The sequence below is a fragment of the Anastrepha obliqua genome, chromosome 4 (assembly GCF_027943255.1).
Source record: "Anastrepha obliqua isolate idAnaObli1 chromosome 4, idAnaObli1_1.0, whole genome shotgun sequence".
In the NCBI taxonomy this organism is placed as follows: Eukaryota; Metazoa; Arthropoda; class Insecta; order Diptera; family Tephritidae; genus Anastrepha; species Anastrepha obliqua.
In genome coordinates, this window is record NC_072895.1 from 93,521,122 (window position 1) to 93,543,736 (window position 22,615).

The following is a 22,615-nucleotide window of genomic DNA, read 5'->3' on the forward strand; positions in this document are numbered from 1 at the left end:
TACATACCCCCAAAAGGGGTGCTATCACACAATCTTGTTGGCCAATTCACTCGTCCGAGTCGAGAGATAAATCGAGAGATCAAAACGACGACGCAGTAAATCCATTATTTCACGGGCTGGAACCCATGTTGTGGAGCATCAAAAAGTCATTGACAATGGCGCGATAGCGTTCGCCATTCACTGTTACATTGGCGGCAGCCTTGTCTTTGAAGTAATATGGGCCGATGATTCCTCCAACCCATAGACCGCACCAATGGATGTAAAGGCTGCTCTTGAATGGCTTCCGGTTGTTCTGCAGCCCCAATACGGCAATTTTGCTTATTGATGTAGCCATTAATCCAAAAATGGTCCTCGTCGCTGTACACCATAAGTTGGCCTGAGCGCGCGATGAACACTTCTTACAGAGCGTCTAGTTTCGTACTCCAATTGTACGATTTGTAAACGTTATTGAGGCGTAAGTCTTTCCATGATGAAGTATCAATGAATACTGAAAAAAAATGATGTACCCAGTTTGACAGTAGGCCCGCGTCATCTGCCAAAAAACCCCTATTGGAAAAAGTACATCCAATCTGATCACCCATTATAACTGAAAATTTGTGGGCACTACGCGAAATAAGATTCTGGCTACAAGTCAGAGACTAGGAGGTCATAAGCTGAGAACCTAGGCACTAAGGAATAGATACCTATTGGACTTAAGACCAAAGATAGACAGAATGGATGGGAAAACGCGCGGAAGAGCAGAGATACTACAAAGTGTATTCCTCTTGAAACTTCCCTGCCTGCTTAATGAATCTGATAAATCTGCTAAACGATAGGAAATCTAGCTGATCTATTCTCTATACATCTGCCCTAAAAATGCACCTACTTAACCTAGCGAATGTCGAGCAAAAACAGGGAAACTGCTCTCTATTTTCTCTCAGCCTCCTCTAACAGAAGAGACATATTGGGTTGTCCATGATACATATATTTCCTTGGATTTTTTTGTCAAGAGATTGTATAACAAATGTAAAACAATTTCGGAGATGTTGCACCGGATATCACCCAACACGGATGAAATTGAGACAGCGGATTCAACTATACTCAAATAACAACGAAAATTTCTCCCAAAGGAGGAACAAATGTAATTTTTGTTAAAAAAAGGTCTGGGCTTAATTTTTAAATTGGCGCAAAATGAACGAAATGGAACACCCTATGTTGCAATTTGGAAATATTTGTATAATCACAGTTTTAGAAATAATGAGAATGCATTTCCATGCTATTAATTTTTAATTATTTAAATTATTAAATTAAATTAATTATTTAAAAATGTTAAAAAAAAAGAGGTTGTCTGTAAAGTCGGTTTACTGACGATAGTTTAACGTGATAACGTCATAAGAAAATACTGATTGAATTGGTGCATTTTTCAAAAGAAAATTTTAATTTTATTTGTTTGATAGATATTTTGTATGGATATAGAGAATGAGTTAACATTAACACAACATAATATACTTTAACATAACATAACATAACGTAACATAACATAACATAACATAACATAACATAACATAATATACTTTAACATAACATAACATAACATAACATAACATAACATAACAAAACATAACGTAACATATCATAACATAACATAACATGCTGTTCAAGCAAGGTAACGACGCATGAGCCAGATAACGACGCATTTTTTGGTGCGTGCAGCCGGCTACATAGAATTATTAGACGTTATCACGTCAAAAAATAATAATAACAGTAAATCAAATAATAATAATCAATAAGAAGGCATATGCAAATACAAATACGTGAATTTATATATGTACATATGCGCATATACATACATATATACGCTCACTTAAGTAGGAGAGAGCAAGATGTCGAACGTTGCCTTTCGTTTGCTTTGTTTGCTTTGTCATTCGTTCCGCGCTTTCGCTTGCAGTTCATTCAAGGTAACGGCAATGAGCAAGGTAACACTAATGAGCAAGATAACGACACATTTTTTCGTGCGTGCAGCCGGCTAAATCGAATTATAAGACGAATTATCACGTCAAAAATGAGGTTATGTTGTTGAAATCGCCAGCTTCTCTACTGATTCTATATTTTTGTGTATTTCCTATCAAATGAACGCATTAAAACATAAAATAATATTTCTAATTCTTGTTTTATTTCAGAATAAATTAATTTTATACAATCACAAAGTTTTAACTCTAAATAAAACTAATATTTTTTTAAATAACAATTTCAAGTGTTTAAAACTATTCCTCCCAACAACTCATCGCTCTCAACCACCTCTCCTTCAACCAAACATGTGCGTCAGACCCAAGCCAGCGCTGAAATCCTTCTGTCCACTCAACGGTCCACTCATCCATTTTGAGCCACTGCCAGTCAAATCTAAGCGCGTATTACGATCCGGAGAGGACCACAAATTTGCTTTGGCGCCCAACTCCAACTGTCTGCCGAAATTGGGAATATTGCTGTGTGTCAGACTGGCGCCATGGCCATTGATGTGCGAGTATTCCAAACCGGCACCATTGCGGTCGAATTTGAAGCCATTGGCCAGTGTGTTTTGCGATTTGAAGGCATTTGCGTCCAAGCTGTGCACACCGTTATTGAATAGATTCGCATTCACACTCTGGGTGAATGTGTCGCGTACACCGGGTATGTGCGTCTTCGAGATGGCGGCACCCAGACCATGACTGTGAGAAGAAAGTTTTTTTATTAATTGAGTTGAGATTGAGAAAATTGCTCGTTTTTTGCATCTACTTAGCATTTACATATTTGTACTTACTTATTATAAGCCAAGGCGCCACCAGTAGCCACTGGTCCACCATTTGTGTTGCCCGCAGCAAAGACTTTGCCAATCAAATTGTGATCCGGTGTGCCAATGCCCTTCGCCAATTCCAGACGCGCATCGGCTCCACCGTTGGGATTGCTGCTTAGCGAGCCGCCCAGCGATTGAGGATATGCTTCGATGAGTGCACCAAAGAGCGCCAAAGCAAGTACGGCAGTTGCAAAGAATTTCATTTTGAAGTTGCTGCGGTTGCTCTTGTCAACTGTTTGCTACTGAAGCCTTTGATAGAGTGTGATTTGGCTGAAGGCATCGACTGCTTTTTATAAGCACATTTATTTTCGCTTATCTTGGCTTATGCTTGTATGTTTCGGACGCTAAGGGAATCCCATTACTCAAAACGTTTTATAAAAGCAGCTGTATTTGTTCTACGTTCGAAAGCAAGAAAAAATCACTCATCTTTCGGGTATTTACAGGCTTTTTTTATTCATTAAGAACAATTTTAATCAATTGTTATCAATTTTTGTGCGCCAATGGAAGAAAACTTTTTTTTATTTATTTATTTTTTTTTTTTTTGAAAATCGTGCAAAATCCCCCGCAGACAAAATTCTTCATAAAAATACTGCAAAAATCATCTTAACTTCTCCTCTGTCACTGCAGATATTTCAGGCTGGGATGTTAGTTCATGTACGGATTTTCTGGGGTCGATCTAATCGATGTTAGATATCACAAAATATAATTAGATGAAGGGGACCTACCTCATTATAAAAGGTATCCCACCCAATGCCGCTCCTCAAGGTATGTTAGGATCACTCGCAACAGAACTGAGATATTTCCTGCACTCCGCACACAACTGCCCAGCATCCGAAAACTGGTTATATACCATCTCACACCTCTACCTAGGCCCCCTCGACAGTTGTTTCTGCGTTACCGGAACGACCCGGATATACCATATGTTTGTATATGCGGGCGGTCGCAAAAATGTATGTACTTTTTCTATGCAGCTAGCACTACTTAGGCATATCAGGTTGGGAACTGTCACCACATGGGAAATTTTACTACTTCCTTCCAAACTGTAAATATTGACATAATTTATTTTTCCATGATTTTCAGTGAAGTATAAATATTTATAATTTTTTATCGCATTTTCCTTTTCCTCCATAAAAGAAACATACGAAAATTTTATTTAATCGCAATTGTTTTCAAAAATCACGCAAAAAAAGTCAACTTATTGTTTACATAAAGTCATAATTGAAGTGTTGCTATAAAATTAAACAAAACTAAATAACGAGCTAGGAGGGAAAAACTGATGAAGCAAAAAATATTGTGGTACTGAAGGAGGCATTTATTTCTTTGCCTTCCTGTTTATTTTTAATGATTATAGAATTGTTCCATAGCTGACGCCATACAACCAGAGAAAGTTTGCGCTTTATAGTTATTATGTATTGGAAAAGTAGGTTCGAAATTTTACTCTTTTTCATATTACTAATGTATAATTAATTGTTATTTGTTGTTATTATTGTGTTAGTAGCTAATTCAATATTACTACAAATGTACGTATGCCAATTGTCACCAGCAAACATTTTGAAACATTTCGTTTTATTGTTAAGTAAATATATTTTGTTGTTGTTCAGTGCACTTTGCATACAAAATAATTAGCAAAAATTTATATAAATTGTTCACGGTTTTTTCTTTGTTGATTTATCTGCTTCTTTTCTACTATTTACTGCATCTAAAACGATCAATTGTTGTACCACAAATTCGGATACAAACAACGGGCATTAATCGAATCGGTTGAGTGTGTGCTGTGTACAAGGGCATTGAACTTGTCTGCGGCTAGAGCTGCTACCGCCAATATTTCAATACAAATTTAACAGAATAATGCTTTTAATTTTATATAAAAAAAAAAGAAAATATTTGATTAAAGTTTTTTGTTTTTTTAATTATTTATGTGTTATTTAGCAACGGTCTGTTTATCTATGACAACTTCTTGGCCTTCTGATAGAGTGTGTCGACCACTTTGCCCATGCTATGAATAGTCTCCAAAACGCGCTCATAGGTCTTATCAACAGGCGTCTCTTCGAAAACGATCAGTACACCTTCGCCTTGATCCAAGATACCGCTGAATTTCTTGTCGAGAATCATTTGTGAAAGCTTTTTCTCTACTTGTGGCATGGGCAACTTAATGCATTCGGCAACGTGAGAAACCTAAAAAAATCATTGATGAATTAATTGCGTTATTTTCTCTATGTATTCGATTAAACGTAGTTGTACATGTAACACTCTTTGATTATGCTACATGGACTTTAAAGAAAATATTTGTTTTATTTGTTTACCTGTACTCGCGAGTATGGTTCGATAATGCGGCACAGATTCTGTTCCAACATAGTGTCGTACAATGTACCCAAATGCGCCTGCACAATTACATCTTCTGACAGTTCCTTCTTGTAGTTTTTCAATGCCTCTTGAAAATCGGCAAGTGAACGTTTGTGTGAAGCTTCCGCTACAGCCTTCATGGCATCAATGTCGCGGCCTGAGTAAGTGATAGCCTATTTCAAATAAAAGCATGATTAGTGGCCGTGTTCCTATCTTTGCGTTTAAATTTGTATGTATGCAAACTCACCAATTTTCCGCTCACAATTTGGTTAACATCCTCAGACTGACCTAACATAATTTTGCACAATAACATGTATTTTAAACCAGTTAAGGCTTTTGCATTATCCACACTATCGAAACTTTCGAATGCTTCGTAAAAGTAGGAGAATGCCGTTTTGAAGTCACGTTCATCGGCGGCATGTAAAATTCCCGATTGTAAATCGAGAGCACCTTGCACCTTGGGCGGGCAATATATCGCGTTGGCGGTTGTGCGAGCAGAGGTGAGTGCGGCGCGCGCTTTAGGTAGATTACTAAGTGCATGATACGTTTTACTCTCTAACAGCTGCACCTCAACCAACAAATTTTTGTCATCCAATTTTTTCAGTTCGCGCAGCAACTGCGAGCCAAGTGCCAAAGCGTCTGTATACAAGCCTGTGTCGAAGAATAATGCAATGAGACGTGCCTCCAATGATTGACGTAAAAATGTGCGCTTTTCTTGTTTCGCCCACTCAATGCAATCTTTGCATAATTGCACCTAAGTAAATAAGTGTTTATATATACATTTAGCAAGCTATATATCAATTCATAGCAATCTCAGTAGCGCAGGTTATTTACATACCTCTATGCCCGTACCAGCATCCAAGTCTAAAAACATATCGACTAGCGTCCGCACCATTTTCGCTGCCTTCGCCTTGCTTATCAAACTGAGGAAGGGACGCGTCACCTTGATCAAATCGGCCAATTCTTTGGCCTTGCCTTCTTGCTTATACAACTCCCCCAACTGCAGGATGCCCTGCTCCTTCAAGCGAATCAACTCTTCATCATTCTCAGCTACTTCCTGTTCACGTACAATTTTATTCAACAACGTAATGCCCTCTTCACGGTTGACGCTAGTGAGGGCTTGAGCGCGTTCGAATAACGTAGCTCCGGCCATTTTTCGATTACTGCAAATAAATTTTTACAAATTTCCTTAAATTCAAGCGCGTTTCTATGTGTTTTCAATGTTTTCGCTTTGTTGTGCAAACTATTATATGTTTTATACACTCCAAACAATGGAAATTTCGCGATGATTTATCTAAATTTCTATGTTGAGAATCACAAGAAAATTACTTGAATCACTCTTTCACTTTTCGATTTGGTCTGAGTGGCAGAACGATGACAGTTCACGAACCGCCAGTCATGCAAGTAGCGCAGCCAACTTTAGCACGTAGAAGTATGCAATAACAGAAAAATATTGAGGGATTTTCGAAAGGAATAATATCTAAATGCAGGCGAAATTAACAAAGATTGAAGTAATATATAAATACAAATAAAAATAATGAATGCTATTTAGAATTTATGTAATGGACGGCCACAATTAACTAAAAAAATGGATAGTTGCGGCAGTCGACACATATTGGCGCCAATATAATTATCCAAACTTAGAAGCTGAAATTATTAACAAAAAACACTTTCAAAATATCAAATATCAATTATAAACGATGAGCCATATCAAATAAAAGTTTTGTAATTCAGGATTTTCATTTTTTGATACAAGCATTTGTGAGACGACGTCAACCAAGAGTATTCGCTGCTTTGGAAGAAATTAAAACTTAAAAATATTTCTAGAAGTTGTTAAAGAGAAGCGAAATAGGACAAATCTAAATTTTAAATGAATACGTTTTTAGTGCAAGAGGTACTCCACAATATGGAAGCAAATTTATGTGCTCTAATTTACAGCTATTCATGAGCGCAGAACGGCCTTCATTGATAGTATATTGTATAGTATAAATATTAACATACGAACTTTTTCCTGTGGAGATGTTGCGTGGTGACGCTGATTAAATAAACAGCCAGAAATGTAGCGTTTTCGATCTCACGCTTATTATGAAGGTACAATAACATTGTAGAGTTAATCTAATTTTGACAACGCAATGTTACGCTACAATAAGATATCAAAGCTTATACAACACTGCTAAAGCATCGACGATATGTTATATATAATATACTAGCTGTACCCGGCGCGCGTTGCTACGCCAACATCTAAAATAAATTTAAGAACATGTCATATTCGTTTCCTCTGTGTAAAAATACATGGTCATACTAATTTTTATGACAAGCAAAAGATTATGCTCTCCTAATTCACCGTGACGTCAATGCTTCGAAAAAACAACCAAAAATAAGCGGAAAAGAAAGCAAAAATAATAGAAACTGCCAACACCAGAATTTATACACTGGCACATTTTCTTGTCACAAAGTTATCGAAAACAAAACGCATATGGAGTTTATTCCTGCTTTCACAATTTAGCACGCAGAACTTCATTTTTATTATTCACAAATCTTCAAATCAGAATACGCACCATTCACTGTATATTCCTAGACAAGTTACTTCTCCTCCTTTTGTTTATATATCCACAGCACTGATGTCATCGGTTGTTAATATGTCGAGAAATAAGGTAGCGGTTTTCGGAAGGCGCCATCTGCTGTATTCAGTATACCGCACTTAGTGATTAGTAATCAAAATGCTCTAATGACTGCGTCCATTCTCTAAGTTTTAGTTGATTTCTGAATGTCAAATGCAACACTGCTTTGCCCTCGGTGTTTTGTTTTGAGTAGATTTCTTTTATTGGGGCAGCTGTCAAGATTATTCAATTATTTTGTTTTATCTTTTCTTCAATAATTCGTTGGTTGGATTTTGTTTAGAAGCTCAACAAAATGTCTAGGATTTATCGATAATAACTAAAGAGCACAAATAAACAGCGCAAAACATCAATAACATAATTATTAGCAGTGAAGACTTTTACACTGCAAAGCTTATCAGTGCAATGGTGGAGGAAACAACACAAAGCAGCCGGCCGCGCATGAAGACGGCACGGCCCAAATCGGTGTGTCTGTGGTCGGTAATAGATGTGCGAAAATGGTATATGCGACACTGTGGCGAATATCCACAATATCTGGAACTTTTTTCAAAGGTGAGTATTCCCTACAACACTCGAGTAACGCTTATTTTCGGCCAAAAACAGTGCAACACTTCCCAATGGCTTAAAAGGATGTTGGTGCAACAGCTTCTAAAGCATTTGTAAGTGGAATAAGACGCTTGATAGGACTTACTTGAATTCAACTGCCTGCTGATAGATCTTCACCACTTTGGCTGCCATCGTGTTAATGATTCTTACTGCTTTCTTTAATAAAATTTCCAATTCTGCTATTGCAAAAACTATAAGCCAACGTTTGAAAATGTATGTAAAGCCTTTATGAAAGTAGCCAATAGCAATATTGGTTCTTGATTTGTATAAAACGGCTTTTTAAGTTAAAAGCGTGTATGTTTGGCAGTGAAACAAATAATTTTAATTTGGAATGTCAAAACTGCTTTTGAGTCAAAATTATTCCAATTTTCATGAATTTTTTTTTTTTAACTTTATTGCAATATTTTGATGTTATTACTGTCAACTAAAAGCCGTTAACAGTATTTTATTATTTTTTTACCTGCCCATGGTGGTAAACTAAAAATATGCGAAATTTTCTTTTTACATTTATTTCTAGCATGAAATTACCGGCCGCGCACTACTCCGCATCAACGATTATTCGCTGCAAAGAATGGGGATCAGCCATAGTGGCGATCGCGAAGCAATTTTCCGAGAGATATTAAAACAACGACTCAAAACTGATATTATGGAAATACGTGATATGGAACGTGAGATCAATACCTATTACAACACCAGATAAATACACGTGAACTAATGAGTATTAGGGAATTCATAGGCAATTTAAGAAAACATATTAGTAGCATAAACAGTTTAACTGGCGTACATTTTGATATGGGCGATATGTAAATTGCAGCGAACTCCACTGCACATCCAAACGCACACCAATTTTCTGCTAACAATTTTAAAGTATGCATTTGCATTCATACTATCATACAAACATATGTTCATATGTAAATTAGTGTATAACGTAGCCTAGTAGTATTTCAATATTAGTGGAAATGAATGAAACACAAGTACTCGTACGAGTATATTGTGCATTACTCTTGGTAAGATAAAAATCTAAAAGTAAATTGTTCAAATACTGCGGCTTGGATTGTTTAGTTTTGAAAGTGTTGTCTAAATGCCATTTCATTTGTATTGCATTATCGTGTATGTCCCAGTATGTATTGTACATATGTACAAACGTATATTATTATTCTTGCGATTTACGTATTGTCTTAATTATTGACCAACAAGTAAAACTATTTTTATTATTTTTTTTTTTTTAATTTATTTAGGCAGTTAACTGAAAACACCACATAGCAATAATGTAAACGGTATTAAAAGTATGTATGTAGTTGTACGAATTTTAAAAAAATTATATGCTTAAAATTATGAAATAAGTCGTTAACTTTTGTAATGAATACTAGACGAATTGCACAAAAAATTTCAAATTGTTATGCAACAAAAGACGCGTAAATTTTATTATATACGTATACATATATAAATAATTTTATTTGAATAGCGACAATTCTGGAAATGCAATTTTTATTGCTATAGTTTGGAATTTTTTTTCTTTTATCGTATACAGATTTAGTTCTACTTAAGAAAGAATTATTACATAAATAGAATTTTATGCACGTATGTATTACATAAAAAATATTAATAGTGCTAAAAGATATATTAGAATTAATTACATATATTTTATCATATTTTTTTACAATTCTTATGAAGTACTAATACCATTTTGTCATTAATCACTTTTCGGGAGTAACATTATTGTTGCTTTTTGGCAAAAAATACAACAACAAATACATCATAGTTTTTAAACTAAAAAGCAATTACAAAAAGTATTGAAATTGCAATTGTTAAACAAATTTTTAGTGTGCAAATATACATTTAATTATTTGAAATAATTACCATGCAATTTATTATTCAAGTGGATTTATTTATTTGCTATTATTTTAAGCTCTGAGAAATTGCAACTATGAAGAATGTCCTAATATTTAACATAGGTTTTCAAAAATCTACTAAAAAAATTTAATTTTGTCAATGTAATTCTGTCGTGCTTTTATCAAATTTCATTTCAAATAATTTGCTTGCATTATTTATGTATTCTAATTATACATACATATATGTACATATCGCACCCTAAATACAAAATGGTCACAACTCAAAATTTTCCACACTCGAGCTTGACTGGTTTACAGTAGCACAGAAGACAAACTATGTGACATATCACGCTGAAATTTGTCATGTAAGCTTATAACAGTCCTACCAAAAAACAAAAAAATTATTTTTGCCATATGTCATCGGCGGACCGTTTTATTGATAACGTCTCGTTTATATTTGAGCAGAAGGGACATTTTGAGTTGTGACCCTTTTGTATTTAGGGTGCGATATGTACATATGTATGCGATTTTTTGTTCAAATTTAGATACTTATTTTTCTACAAGTTTGTGCTTTCGGTATTTCTCATTCAACTCATTCATTCCCAACTATTTTATCATCGCCAAAAAGAGTATTTTGCAAGTACAGTTATTAGAAGCACAACTTGCGCCTTTCATTATTTCTCAACTTTAGTGCGCTTCAGTCATCTTGCTCTACCTTTGGCGTCACCAACTGCACATCACCAGTTTGCGTGTCCACGGGCACCTCTGGTGGCACTGTCACTGTCACTGCCGCCGGCATTGAGGCTTGCGTTATGACTGCAGTTGGCGCCGGCGCCAACTTGGGCATCGCATTCGCCGTTAGTTTAGTTGGTGTCAGTATGGTTGCACCACCAGCCATGCCAGCCATGCCGGCCATGCCCGCCATACCCGCTAAACTGGCGGCCCCACCCGGCACTGCGGCTGTGGTGAACACAAGCTTTGGCGGATTCAGGCGCATCTGTTGCGTGTGCGCCTGCATTGCAGCGGCTACTTGTTGTTGTTGTTGTTGCAGCACTTGTGCCTGTTGTTGCTGTTGCTGTTGTTGTTGTGTGAATAATTTTGGCAGCTCGGTGAAGAAACGCTCTACTGCCGTGCGTTCATAATCGAAACGTTCGCGCTCCAGCGCCAACCGCTGCTGCTGTAATTCGTTATTCTCCGTTTGTGCAACATATATGTGGCGCAGCAGTATGCGCATGTTGGCGGCTTCTTTGCGTGACAATAGTTCGTCGCGTCGCTGTTTTTCATGCTGCTGCTTTTGCTGGCGCTTACTGGCAGCCTGCGCTTTGGCCTCTTCTGCCTCTTTTAACTGTTGTTGTTGTTGCTGTAGCTGCTGTTGCTCCTTCTGCAATTGCTGTTGCTGTGCCTGCTGCTCTTGCTGCTGTTGTTGCAACTGTTGTTGCTCCTTCTGCAATTGTTGTTGTTGTTGTTGGTTTTGTTGTTGCTGCTTTTGCTGTTGTTGCTGCTGATGTTGTTGTTGTTGCTGTAGTAAAGCCGCATTTAGCTGTGGCAACAACGTTTTGCCCAAAGCCGTGTTGGATGCACCCATTTGCGCCGCCGCTTGATCAGCATTGACCAACAGCAGCTTCATACCACCTGGACCCGTAGCCACAAAGCCTGCGCTGGTGGGCGTGCCCTGTGCGCCACCTACTCCTGCCGCGCCACTTAGCAAAATGCGTCCGGGCTGCAATGCGCCGGCGGCATTCAAAGCGTTGGGTAACAATTGAATTTGCGACTGGTGCAACGGTATTAACGGCGCTGGTGTTGTGGGACCGGTGGCGGTTGGCGTTGGCGGTTTGGGTTGCATGAGGAAATTCGTTGGTACCAGAGAAATTTTTCCCTGTGGTGCTGACTGTGTGCTGGACGTGGTTGTGGGGGATGCCTTGGGCATATTGGGGGCGGTGGAAACAATGGCCATTGTCATTGCGCTGGACGTGGTTATGGTGGTTGCTTTGGGCGCACAGGTGGCGGTAGAGACAATAGTTATTGGACTCGAGACAGGTATAATAATGTTCCCCGAGCTGTCGGCCAATCGGTCAATGAGTGTGGGCATAAACGACTTTGGCGCTGAAATTACATCCTTTACGATCTCTTCGTCAGCATCGACGTCGATGGGCTCCTCTTTGATTGCAACAACTTTTCCTTTATTCATCTCAACTTTACTTTGCTTTTGTGCTTTAGTTTTTTCAACATCCACCGACTTTCGCTTTATGCGCCTGCACAAAGGAAACTCATCACTATCCATGCTATCATTTTCCTCTTTAATTTGCACATCACTCATATCGGTGCCACCATTGCTGCGATTTTCAACAGCTCGTTCATCTTCATATTCGCTACCCAACTCCAAGCTGCCTTCGCTCGCTTTCGAGACCTTGCGCCGCTTGGTCGCCGATAGCGTTGTAACTGTTTTCTCAGCCGCACTCGCAATTGCGGCAAATGCCTCATCATTGATATCCACCTCAACATCGGGTATTATACCATCATCGATCTCGTTTTTAGAGGCATTACCATTACTCAGTGCCACCAGCTCGTCAAGACCATCATCGCTGTCGGACAGTGTGCCGCCTGTAAAAGAAAAAGTTACAGTTCAGTTTGTAAAGATTACACACAAATCGAAAGCGCTTCACTTACCCTCTTCGATTACCTTACGCCTACGCTCCTCCCGTTCTTCACGCGCCTTTTCCAATTGGTATTTGAGCGAAGGTGGTGGCACCTCATTGGGCCGCACACTAAAGATCGGTCGCTTCATAATTGCATCCATTTCGGCGTAATGCTTCCAAGTAGGTTCTGCTGCGGATGCCAAACCCGAGTCAATTTCCTTCTTCAAGCGATTATAGAAACATTTGAGATTCTTGATGCGTGTGCTGATCTCTTCCGGCGAACGATAGTAGCCATATTGCTGCATCTTGGACGCCAGATCGCAGAGCACAGCATGCTTTTTGTGAGCTATAATGAGTGTGCGCTGCACCTTCGGATCGCCCCACAATTGTATGAGCAGTTTTGTTTCGTCTGTATCGAAATTGGGATTGCGTCCGATATTGTTGCAGCCTTTTTTCGTGATCGATGCGCTATTGAGTACGCGGTTATTGGATACCCACGGCTCGCCAGTGCGACGTTTCGATTTGATGCGAGCACTACTCTTCTGGCTCATTTTTGATGCTTCACAGAAAATTGCAGCGGAGCTAGACGGAGACTGAAAATATATTATGCAATATAATAAAACTACTTATATATTAAGGAAATGACAAATATAAATGAATTGTTGAAATAGTAAACCTGTAAAAATATAAGGCTTGAAATTCAGGTTTCATGATTTTCAGAAGCATTTTCAAAAGTGAAGCCCATCCGGAGGCGTCTATTATTTGCAATGCTTGCAACCACATCATTTTCTTTGATATTTTAATGAAAGGGTAAGACTCCGTCAGAAAATATGAGATTTGCAAGTGGTCTTTCGATTTCTTTGAAACTTTGGGAAATATTAGTTCTAGGTAAGATACATTCGAGCCTAAAAGGATTTTGAAAAATTTTCAAAATTGAGTCATCTACGCCATGTTGAAAATCGGGACCGTGTTTTTTTCAAAAATCAATATTTCTTGAACCGTTGGATGGATTTCAATGCAATTTACAGACAATATAGAAACAAATAAGTAGTTTAAATTAGTATTATGTTAAAAAAAAATTTCGAAATTTTGACCAAAAAAAGTCAAAAAAATTTTTTGAATCAATTTTTAGTTGATTTGGCCAGTTTTTTAGATTTTCTGTTATACACGTAACGATTCCTTATGATTTAACCTTTATTTTGAAAAAAAAAATTTATAGTGTCTATAATAGTAACTCTTCAGTTAATTACCATATGGCGTATGGACTGAAAATCAAAAATTCAGTTTAAGGAATGTTTCACAGCCGTAGGTGAGAACCGGTATTGTTATAGTTTTGTACATTTGTAGTTTTTCACGTCACTACCTTCAAACTTATATGTACATATGTGGACAAAACGTACATAAAAGAAGCCTATCTGCGGATGATACTTCGTTTTCAGAATATATATAGTCGAGATTTTCCTCTTCTGAGACTGCAAATTTATTTATTAATTTGCAATCGAGTAACAGTAATAAATTTTTTTTAAATATTTAGAGGTGGCATTATTCGAAATTATACTTAGAGGAGTTTTGGAAATATAATAGAATTATTCGACGATATATAACCTGAACATAATCCTACACACGACAGTCGGTACCTCGACACTGATTTATGTCCGTAGCATATCCATAGGCGCTTCTAACCTTACCACAAGTAGAACTACGCTAATTTTAAAGGGTTAGGGGTAGTCAGAATTTTCAAAAAATTTGATTTTTTGTGTATTTTCTTAAAGTATAATATCTTAGAAATATTGTGCGAAAGTGTGAAGTGAATCCGACAAATACTTTTCGCGTTATTCAACAATTAACGAACGGCGGTCCGGTGCGCGATAGAAAAATTTTAAATGCGTTCTTCTCAAAACTATGTTTTTTGAATTGGTGATCACTGTAACTTAAAAACCGCTTTGTAGATTTCAATAAAATTTATACCGCTTTTGGAAAACCTAAAAAACTAGTGACTGATCGAAAGATTTTTCTTTTCAAAAATTTCGATTTTTTTTAAACAATTAACTGTCGGTTTTTTTCTGGAAATTCTAAAAAATATTCCCTGAGGCCGCCATATTGTTAATTTTGAAATAAAAACAAAAAAGCTTCGATCAGGCACAAAATTATCTATTAATAAAACTCATTTCTCTTGTCCGATTGATTTTAGATGAATCTCCAGGACTTGTGATGATCACCGCAAGAAACTTCTGGAGAAACGGGCTCCACGCACAAACAGCGATAACTTTTAAAATTATAATTTTTTTGTTTGGAAATTTTGCTAAAGTCAAGTCGAAACATGATGTATTAATGCTATTTTTTATTTTGGTAAATATTTTGCTTTTTATATTTTTTGTAAATTTTAACTAGCAAACAAATTATTGAAAATTATCATTTTTTCTAGCTAACTACTCCTTACCCCTTAACATTATATTGTATTAACGGTACCTTCGTGAACTGAAATTTTTATAATTCGCATACAGAAATATTTATTTAATAAAAATAGTCATTTAATAATTTTTAATAATTTTGCTTGACAATCCTCTATTAATTTGGAAGATTTTCGCTTGAAATTTTATGAATAGGCAGCCGAAAACTTGCATTACCAAATTAAAAAAAAAAAAAAACAAAGTATTCCATTTTTGCAGGCAAAACTTTAACTCCTTACTTAAAAAGGGCGCTAAACGCCAAAAAACGCAACATACCCACAGGCGCTACATTCACTGTCGCATGCATAACTTCGTGAATTATCTAGTTATTTAAATGGAATTTTCAGCAAAAGCAGCTGGAAGCGCAAGCAAGCGAAAGAAGTTGCAAATTTGTATGCATTGGAGAAAATTCCGGATTTATAAAATCAAATACGTAATTGCTTGTCAGGCATTAATGCACTCAATTAATTCAGTAAGTTTAGAGAAAAGGGCATACGTTTAGAGAAATAGATAACTTATAATCAAAGTAAAACTAATTTTTGAGCTTTAATTTAGTGAGAAAAATCTAAAATTTCTCACATATTTGGGAAGAAGATTGAATTTGTCGGCGTTATTTTTTAATTCATTCTGAGGCGCATAATTTTTCAGCTAAAAAATATGATTAATAAACAATTCTGTGACTATAACGGCAATTTGCGATTAATGAATGAGCGTCTACTAGGGGAAATCAACTATTTGTATTCAGCTTGTATTGATATGCATTCTTCTTATTGAAGAAGTACGTGCGATCAATCTTGAATTTCGCATTAAACACAATTATTGCTTGGCATTTCTTTCAAGCTCAGAATTTGAAAATTTTAGCTAAACCAATGAAGTGGTTTTTAGAGATGCCCACAGACGGGGTACACGGCTATTTAGACTTTAGAGCTCTTAGGAGATTGAGTAATAAAGTTTCAAATTCTTCTTCTTCTTCTTCTGGAGGATGGTTCCAAGTGTAGAAGTCCACGCAAGTGGGGGAAGTTACTAATCGCCATACACTTGGGAGTGGCCAGGACGACTCTTCTGCATATGGTTCAAGCAGCTCACAACATCCTCGGATGAGAAAGTTTCAAATTGATGCTTCTTAAAAGGAAGCATCGCAAGTTACAAAGAAAAAAAAAGGCAAAAACGATCACAAAACTTTCACACAAATTGCACGCGCTATTAAATTCGTTTTTAACTACTTTCATTTTAAGCATTTCCAAATCCTTTAAAGCTTACTTTTCATCTCAGCTCGCCATTGCATATGTACACACACACACCCACACCTGAGCATGCACCGACTTTATGCAGCTGCTCAATCAATCGCCCGTTCACACACCCACCAAAGAAATATACTCTGATAACATCTGAAATTGCATTTTATGCACGAGGAAATTGTTGTTGCACGAGACACAGAACAGAATACTCAAAATTGGTCTTAAATCAATTATTTTCCCATACACTCGATTGTTCTCCAAATTATTGACCGTGCATATTTTTGTATTTATATGCGTATGTATGCATGTATTTACGTGTTTATGCACACCTGTATGTTGCCGGTCTGTTCGGCGTCCTAGCGGGAAACGGTGTCTCTGCACGACTAAACGCAATCGAGTCGAAAAAAGTGACGCACCAAGATTGTTGTACTGGCCCATGGCAAAAGACGGTGGCATCGCACAACAGCGCAACTCCGTGGCGTACAACGTGCAACACACATATCCACATATGTACATACATAGGGCGGTAAAAAAACAAAAACAGAGAAATACACGAAAATTTCAAACAACCCCTTGACAGCAATAATAAGCCACAAGCAGTGACACACTCGAAAGCCTAGAAAATGTGCGCCTGCCATTACCACTACCAACACCACCCTAAACCACCCAGTTCCACCGCCATACAGTGCCTAGCAATACGTGCAATATATACACATGCACACACATACACACACACACCTACCTCAGTACTTGCACACTGAGCTCGTTGCTCAGCAGTCGTCCACTTATGTAGCTTGCGCTCACTCACTCGATTCACTTCGTTCGAATGATATGCGTGTTTTTGGTGTATGTGTGTGCGTGGTGAGGGAAAAGGCGCCTAGCCGTCCGCTGTAGGTGCTGCTTTATTTCACGTTGGCACAACTGCACTTATCTACTAAACTCTTTGGTGAATATCCTTTTCGGTCACCTTTTCGGCAGTAGCTTTGCTTCGCTATACCGTTAGACTACAGTCAGTAATACTACCATGTGTGCGCGCACGTTTATTTTGCTTTAATATCGAGAATTTTCACTAGTTTTCACTTTGTTGGTTCCGTACGCGACGCCGACTCTCTTGCAACTGAATAGCGCTCCGTTTGGCTCGTCTCACTTGGGCTGATGCAGTGCATGCACCAAATTTGAGTGTTGTGGTGTGTTGGTGCATTGATTGGTCGGGTGGCTTGTTCATTTCGACAGGTCGAGCGGCTCGTTTGTTTTTGTGTTTAAGTCTACTGTTCTGTATAATATGTAGTGCGCAGTCTGACATGCGCAGTGGAAACGCATAACATTTTCTTGTGGGATTTGTTGTTGCGCCTATTGCTCCTTGCTACATTTTTATTGATTTATCACATCAAATATTATGGGAATTAAGTAAGAAAACGCTTGATGTAGTAATTTTCTATGGAATGGGTAAAGAAATTACCTAATGAGATTAATTAATTTACATAAAACAACCAAAAAGTCGCTGTATTCAGAATCGTCCTTTAGCCTTGCTGCTGCTATATCAGCTTGTGCTTGTATACGTAAGCACATGCATACACACGTATGTACATCCATACGTACACACGTTCACTGTAATTAACTTTGGTACCTTTATATTGAATGTTGTTAAGCGATTTACGTTGATAGGAATATTGCTTCCTTTGAGGCTTAAGCACACATCTACATATTTACAGACGTTTATGAATATATCGTAAATTAAAATTGAAAAAAAAAAACTTGCTTATGTGAGTTTCGCTTGTGTAAGAAAACGATCATATTAGGCATATCAATACAAAATGGCGTTCTTCATTCCATCTTTCGGAAGTCCTTTGAACTGAACGTACACTGGAAATGAAAATTTCTTAGTAATGTTTAATTTTTTTTAAAGGTTTTTCAATAAAAATTAAGAAAATAGCCTCGAAATTCTATCAGAATTTTTTAATTCTTTACCCAAACATTTGATGCACAACTTTTTAAGGGAAAATCTACTTGCCATTCAGTACCAGAAAACCATGTTGAAGTCAATTAATTCCATAGCAAGCTGCCGAGTACATTTCTCTATTTGTATGATAAAATAACATGAAGACACCCGCTAGTAGTAGACCAAGTTCCAGAGCTGTCAGAACAACACACTCAAAACAGCAACGGGTTGATTTTTTATGATTTTAAGCCAATCAGGCTGCTAAAATTCAATCCTTAAGCTGGCAACAGACTTGTAGTCCTTGAGGCAGTTGTGAATTGTAGCGCCTTGTAAATGAATATGGAGCTGGAAACAGATTGGAGTTTTCAGTGACAGTCAGGCTGCACTGAAGGCCCTGGAGCACGCGAAGCAAACCTCAAAGATTGCTCAAAAATGTAAGAAGAAGCTTAGTTCTGTCGCAAGACAGAAGAGGCTTGTACTTATATGGGTTCCAGGACACGCCGGTGTTCGAGGAAACAAAATTGCCGATGAATTGAATCAGCGGTTCCCCCACAATGCCAGAGCCAATAATCATAATCAGTTTTGCAGGAATCACGAAGTGTATCAGCGATTATGTAGGCAATCTACATAAAGAGCGATGGTCCGGTCTAGAACGCTGCAGAACTGCAAAGTGTTTTTTGACAAGTCCGAACAGAAAACTGTCAGACTTTCTACTAAAACTTGGAAAGAAAGACGTTCGGTTGATAGTCGGTATTATTACAGGACACAACCCATGGGGTCAGCATATGACCACTATTGGAATCATTGAGGACTCAATGTGCCTGTCTTGCTTGGAGGAGGCGGATAGCACTGAGCACTTTCTATGTGAGTGTCCTGCCTTTGCTAGAGCAAGCCTACCAGGTTTGGCTTTCGATCTCGTGGGAATGAGTAATATTCGTTCTCTAAAACTGGAGGATATTTACAGATTTGCCAAAGAATCTGGAAAATTCTCACAGGTCTAACTGCCTTTGTCTCTATCTCTATACATTCCTATCTCTTTTTCTGATGCTTTTCGCCTTTCCTCCTTGACTATCTACCCTCTTTCCAGAGCTCTAAATACAATGGGCTTTTTAGCCTGAGTGTTTTAGGAGCCACAAAATCTCTTGGTGCTCTTGGCTCGACCAATTCAAATTTCAAATTTCAATTTCAAGGGAATATTATCGTTACTACATAATTTCCATCACTTTATGGATATTCTCTGATTTTAATATGAAGATTAATTATCAGTCTAATGATTATTAGAAATCACGAATAAACCCTATTCCTTCTCCCCTTAGTCTATCCATATCAAAGGTAAGATAAAGACTTATACACAGTAAAAAATGATGGTTTATATTTAATACCAGTTGCTATTGAATTTATACAATTTTGGAATTAAATTTGATTTTTAATTCTAAAAAGTTTTATTTTAAGACGATGAAATATTCTTGCAATTATTTTAAATCCAAAATGGGTTTAAAACAAAACTTTAATTGGTGCTGAGCGTTGCGTTTTTGAAATTTAATACCTATTAGATTTCAAGCTATTTTGATTTCAGTTTAAGTTTCAATTACATTCAATTTAAAATTTATTTGCTTTAAAGTAAAACCAAGAAAGTATTAAAAAATTCTCTCATTCTCTGTCACTCACTCACTCTCAGTGTCATTTTTTCCACTATTCTAGAAGCATATTTTTAAAAGTGAAATACCACGCGGAAGGAAAGCGATGATAGCGAGGTAATTTCTGAAGAAGATCTTCGCTTTTTCAAAACTGCATAGTTAAAGACGAACTGAATCTGGTGCAGCAGAAATTGCAGCAGAACAAATTTTTATTGCTGCGAGTGGCGGTTCTAATTTGGGAAACTGTACAGAATGGACGTCTGAAGTAATACCTTATTTGATTTTCTTAAAGTTGCTGCCATCCACTGCCAGTGGACGCGAACAAAAAAAAGCAAAATTCCAAAAATCTGTCGACAGTTTTATTTTTGAAAACGTAATCTATATATATAAAAAGAAGTTACATTTCTTTGGTAATCTTATAACTCAAGAACTGCCGAACCGATTGACACAAAAATTTTAGAGTTCTTTTCTATCTTTGAGGAAGTGGTTTGTGTGAAGTTTGATTGAAATCGGTGCAGCCGTTCCTGAGTTATGACATTTTATGTGAGTAATGGTTTCCTCTCATACGAAATGCCTGTATGGGAAAAACAACAACAAATAACAGCCGCTTATGAGCGTTTCTGTTGTACTGTTGTGGTTGTAAGTAATATATATTATGTTAATATTAATTTTGGACGAAAATATAATAAAAACTGGAGCATTCATGGAACTGGAAAAACATTTTTAACTTTATTTATTTTAGCATAATTTATTTAGCGTAAAAAATTGAAATGGAAATTAAAGAATCAAAGTTTAATTACAAGTTTTTATCGGCTCTTTCACCTTACCTGTATATAGGTGACCACCACAATCAAATTTTAAAAAAGTACAGAAAAGGCTATTGTGACATCTTTAGAAAGTATGTTGAATGAAAAAAATCAACTAATTCAACTGTTTAAACATTTTACGAGTTCTATAAAGAAAACTTAATATGAAACATTTTTTGCGATATAAAAAAAACATTTTATGTATGGTGGTGCGAAGCCCACTGGGAAATGCTAGTTTACTATAAATTTTTTGTTCTTAATGGGCATAAATAAAAAAATTTGTTTTTACAGCTTAGAAGAATATAAAATAACGTCTGGTCAGCCCACAATCGTTGCAGTTGGACAAGACAAAGCCACAATTTGCCAATATTTTATAACAATTGATGGTAAGAAGATAGCAGTGCCCGAGCATTATGAATTTAGGCAAGTTTTTGACTTGTATCTTAAAGCATTTTACGTATTTAATATACAGTTTGATGTAACTTATATATATGTTGTCGATAACGAAATTTACTTAAGTTTAGAAATCTTTGTCACTAAGGAATTTAATTCCATTTTGCAGTGTTATGAAATTATTTCAACAGATCTTTCCGAAGTAATTAAATTTAATAGTCTTAAAAATGTAAAATCATTTGAAGTGTACTTTATAGATTCAAAAATGTTTTTATTAGTTCCATGTGAAATTATAGAATAAAATTTAAATATGTATTATTATTTCACTTATGTATGTATATAAATTCATGTCATTTTAAATAAAACGTAAATTTTTATTTAAAAAATTTATTTTGTTTTTTGTTTTGAGGATTCGTCAACAATGTACTAAATCTACTACAATTTTGGTTTGGATTCAATTCCTTTTTGGAATTAAAATATCATTCAAGGGTTTACTTTCAATTCCAATAAAGTTCTACATTCAATTCAATTTTGGATTTACTTTAATTCTAATTATTATTAAATTTATTTCAATTCTCGTGTAAAGTCAAAACCATTTTAGCTTTATTTTTAAACCCTTAAAAGTATATAATTTAGTCTCATTCTTGGTTTTTTAAAGAGAATATTTTAATTAACTTCTCTCTCTTTTCTGAAACCGGAATGGGTTTAATCTTATACTTTCTGGAATTGTTATATATAAACACCAAATTGGTATTAATATTAAACTAAAATTTTTACTGTGTATGCATCTGACAAAGCAATTAGAAAGCTTATCGAATACCTTCAGGAACTGGAGAGTTGGCATCAAAAATTTGAAGAGCTCTCAAGGCGACTATGTCGACGTCCCAGTTCGAGGTACCCACGATTCACATTAGCACGCGGAGTAATGAGTATTTTATTGCTACTCAGAGAATAATTAAGAGGTGTTCAAAGTCTTAAAGTGGCACAAACGTAAACAAACGAAAAAAAAAACAAAAAATCTATGCTAAATAGGCGAAAAGCATAACATTTTCTCGGTGACTGAAATTATTGAATCAATACATTCAAATCGTCAAGCAAATAGTGCTTCTTGGTGTTGGAATTCTTTGGTGCTATGTTGAGTTAAAGTATTCACTTAAGTGCAATAAACCTGACTACACTAAACTCGTAGCTACCTCTTTATACGCATTGTGTTGCTTTGCTGGTTTCAGTGCATCACGAATGCATTAAGGGGGGGGTAGGGTCACAAAATCGAAATTTTTTTCTTCACTCATCTTATAGTAAATCATT

The 22,615-nt window shown here is 36.5% G+C and overlaps 4 protein-coding genes across 4 annotated transcripts; 1 reads left to right on the forward strand and 3 right to left on the reverse strand.

Annotated features, from left to right (window-relative positions):
- Window positions 1-2,130: 2,130 nt before the first annotated feature.
- Window positions 2,131-3,083, reverse strand: LOC129244562 (attacin-B-like). The gene is made up of 2 exons (XM_054882258.1): window positions 2,777-3,083; window positions 2,131-2,684 (listed from the first exon to the last, which is right to left on the reverse strand). Exons 1-2 carry the CDS (start codon window positions 3,010-3,012, stop codon window positions 2,285-2,287), a joined length of 636 nt encoding a protein of 211 aa, XP_054738233.1. The 5' UTR covers window positions 3,013-3,083; the 3' UTR covers window positions 2,131-2,284.
- A 1,017-nt stretch (window positions 3,084-4,100) lies between these two features.
- On the reverse strand, window positions 4,101-8,669 carry LOC129244554 (26S proteasome non-ATPase regulatory subunit 11). The gene is made up of 5 exons (XM_054882248.1): window positions 8,462-8,669; window positions 5,991-6,315; window positions 5,400-5,906; window positions 5,113-5,325; window positions 4,101-4,984 (listed from the first exon to the last, which is right to left on the reverse strand). The coding sequence occupies exons 1-5, from the start codon at window positions 8,506-8,508 to the stop codon at window positions 4,754-4,756; spliced, it is 1,323 nt and encodes a 440-aa protein (XP_054738223.1). The 5' UTR covers window positions 8,509-8,669; the 3' UTR covers window positions 4,101-4,753.
- On the forward strand, window positions 7,982-10,232 carry LOC129244555 (protein aveugle). The gene is made up of 2 exons (XM_054882249.1): window positions 7,982-8,322; window positions 8,894-10,232. The coding sequence occupies exons 1-2, from the start codon at window positions 8,176-8,178 to the stop codon at window positions 9,074-9,076; spliced, it is 330 nt and encodes a 109-aa protein (XP_054738224.1). The 5' UTR covers window positions 7,982-8,175; the 3' UTR covers window positions 9,077-10,232.
- A 542-nt stretch (window positions 10,233-10,774) lies between these two features.
- LOC129245235 (transcription factor SPT20 homolog) lies at window positions 10,775-13,395 on the reverse strand. Its single transcript, XM_054883278.1, has 2 exons — window positions 12,876-13,395; window positions 10,775-12,809 (listed from the first exon to the last, which is right to left on the reverse strand). The coding sequence occupies exons 1-2, from the start codon at window positions 13,393-13,395 to the stop codon at window positions 10,906-10,908; spliced, it is 2,424 nt and encodes an 807-aa protein (XP_054739253.1). The 3' UTR covers window positions 10,775-10,905.
- Window positions 13,396-22,615: the final 9,220 nt, after the last annotated feature.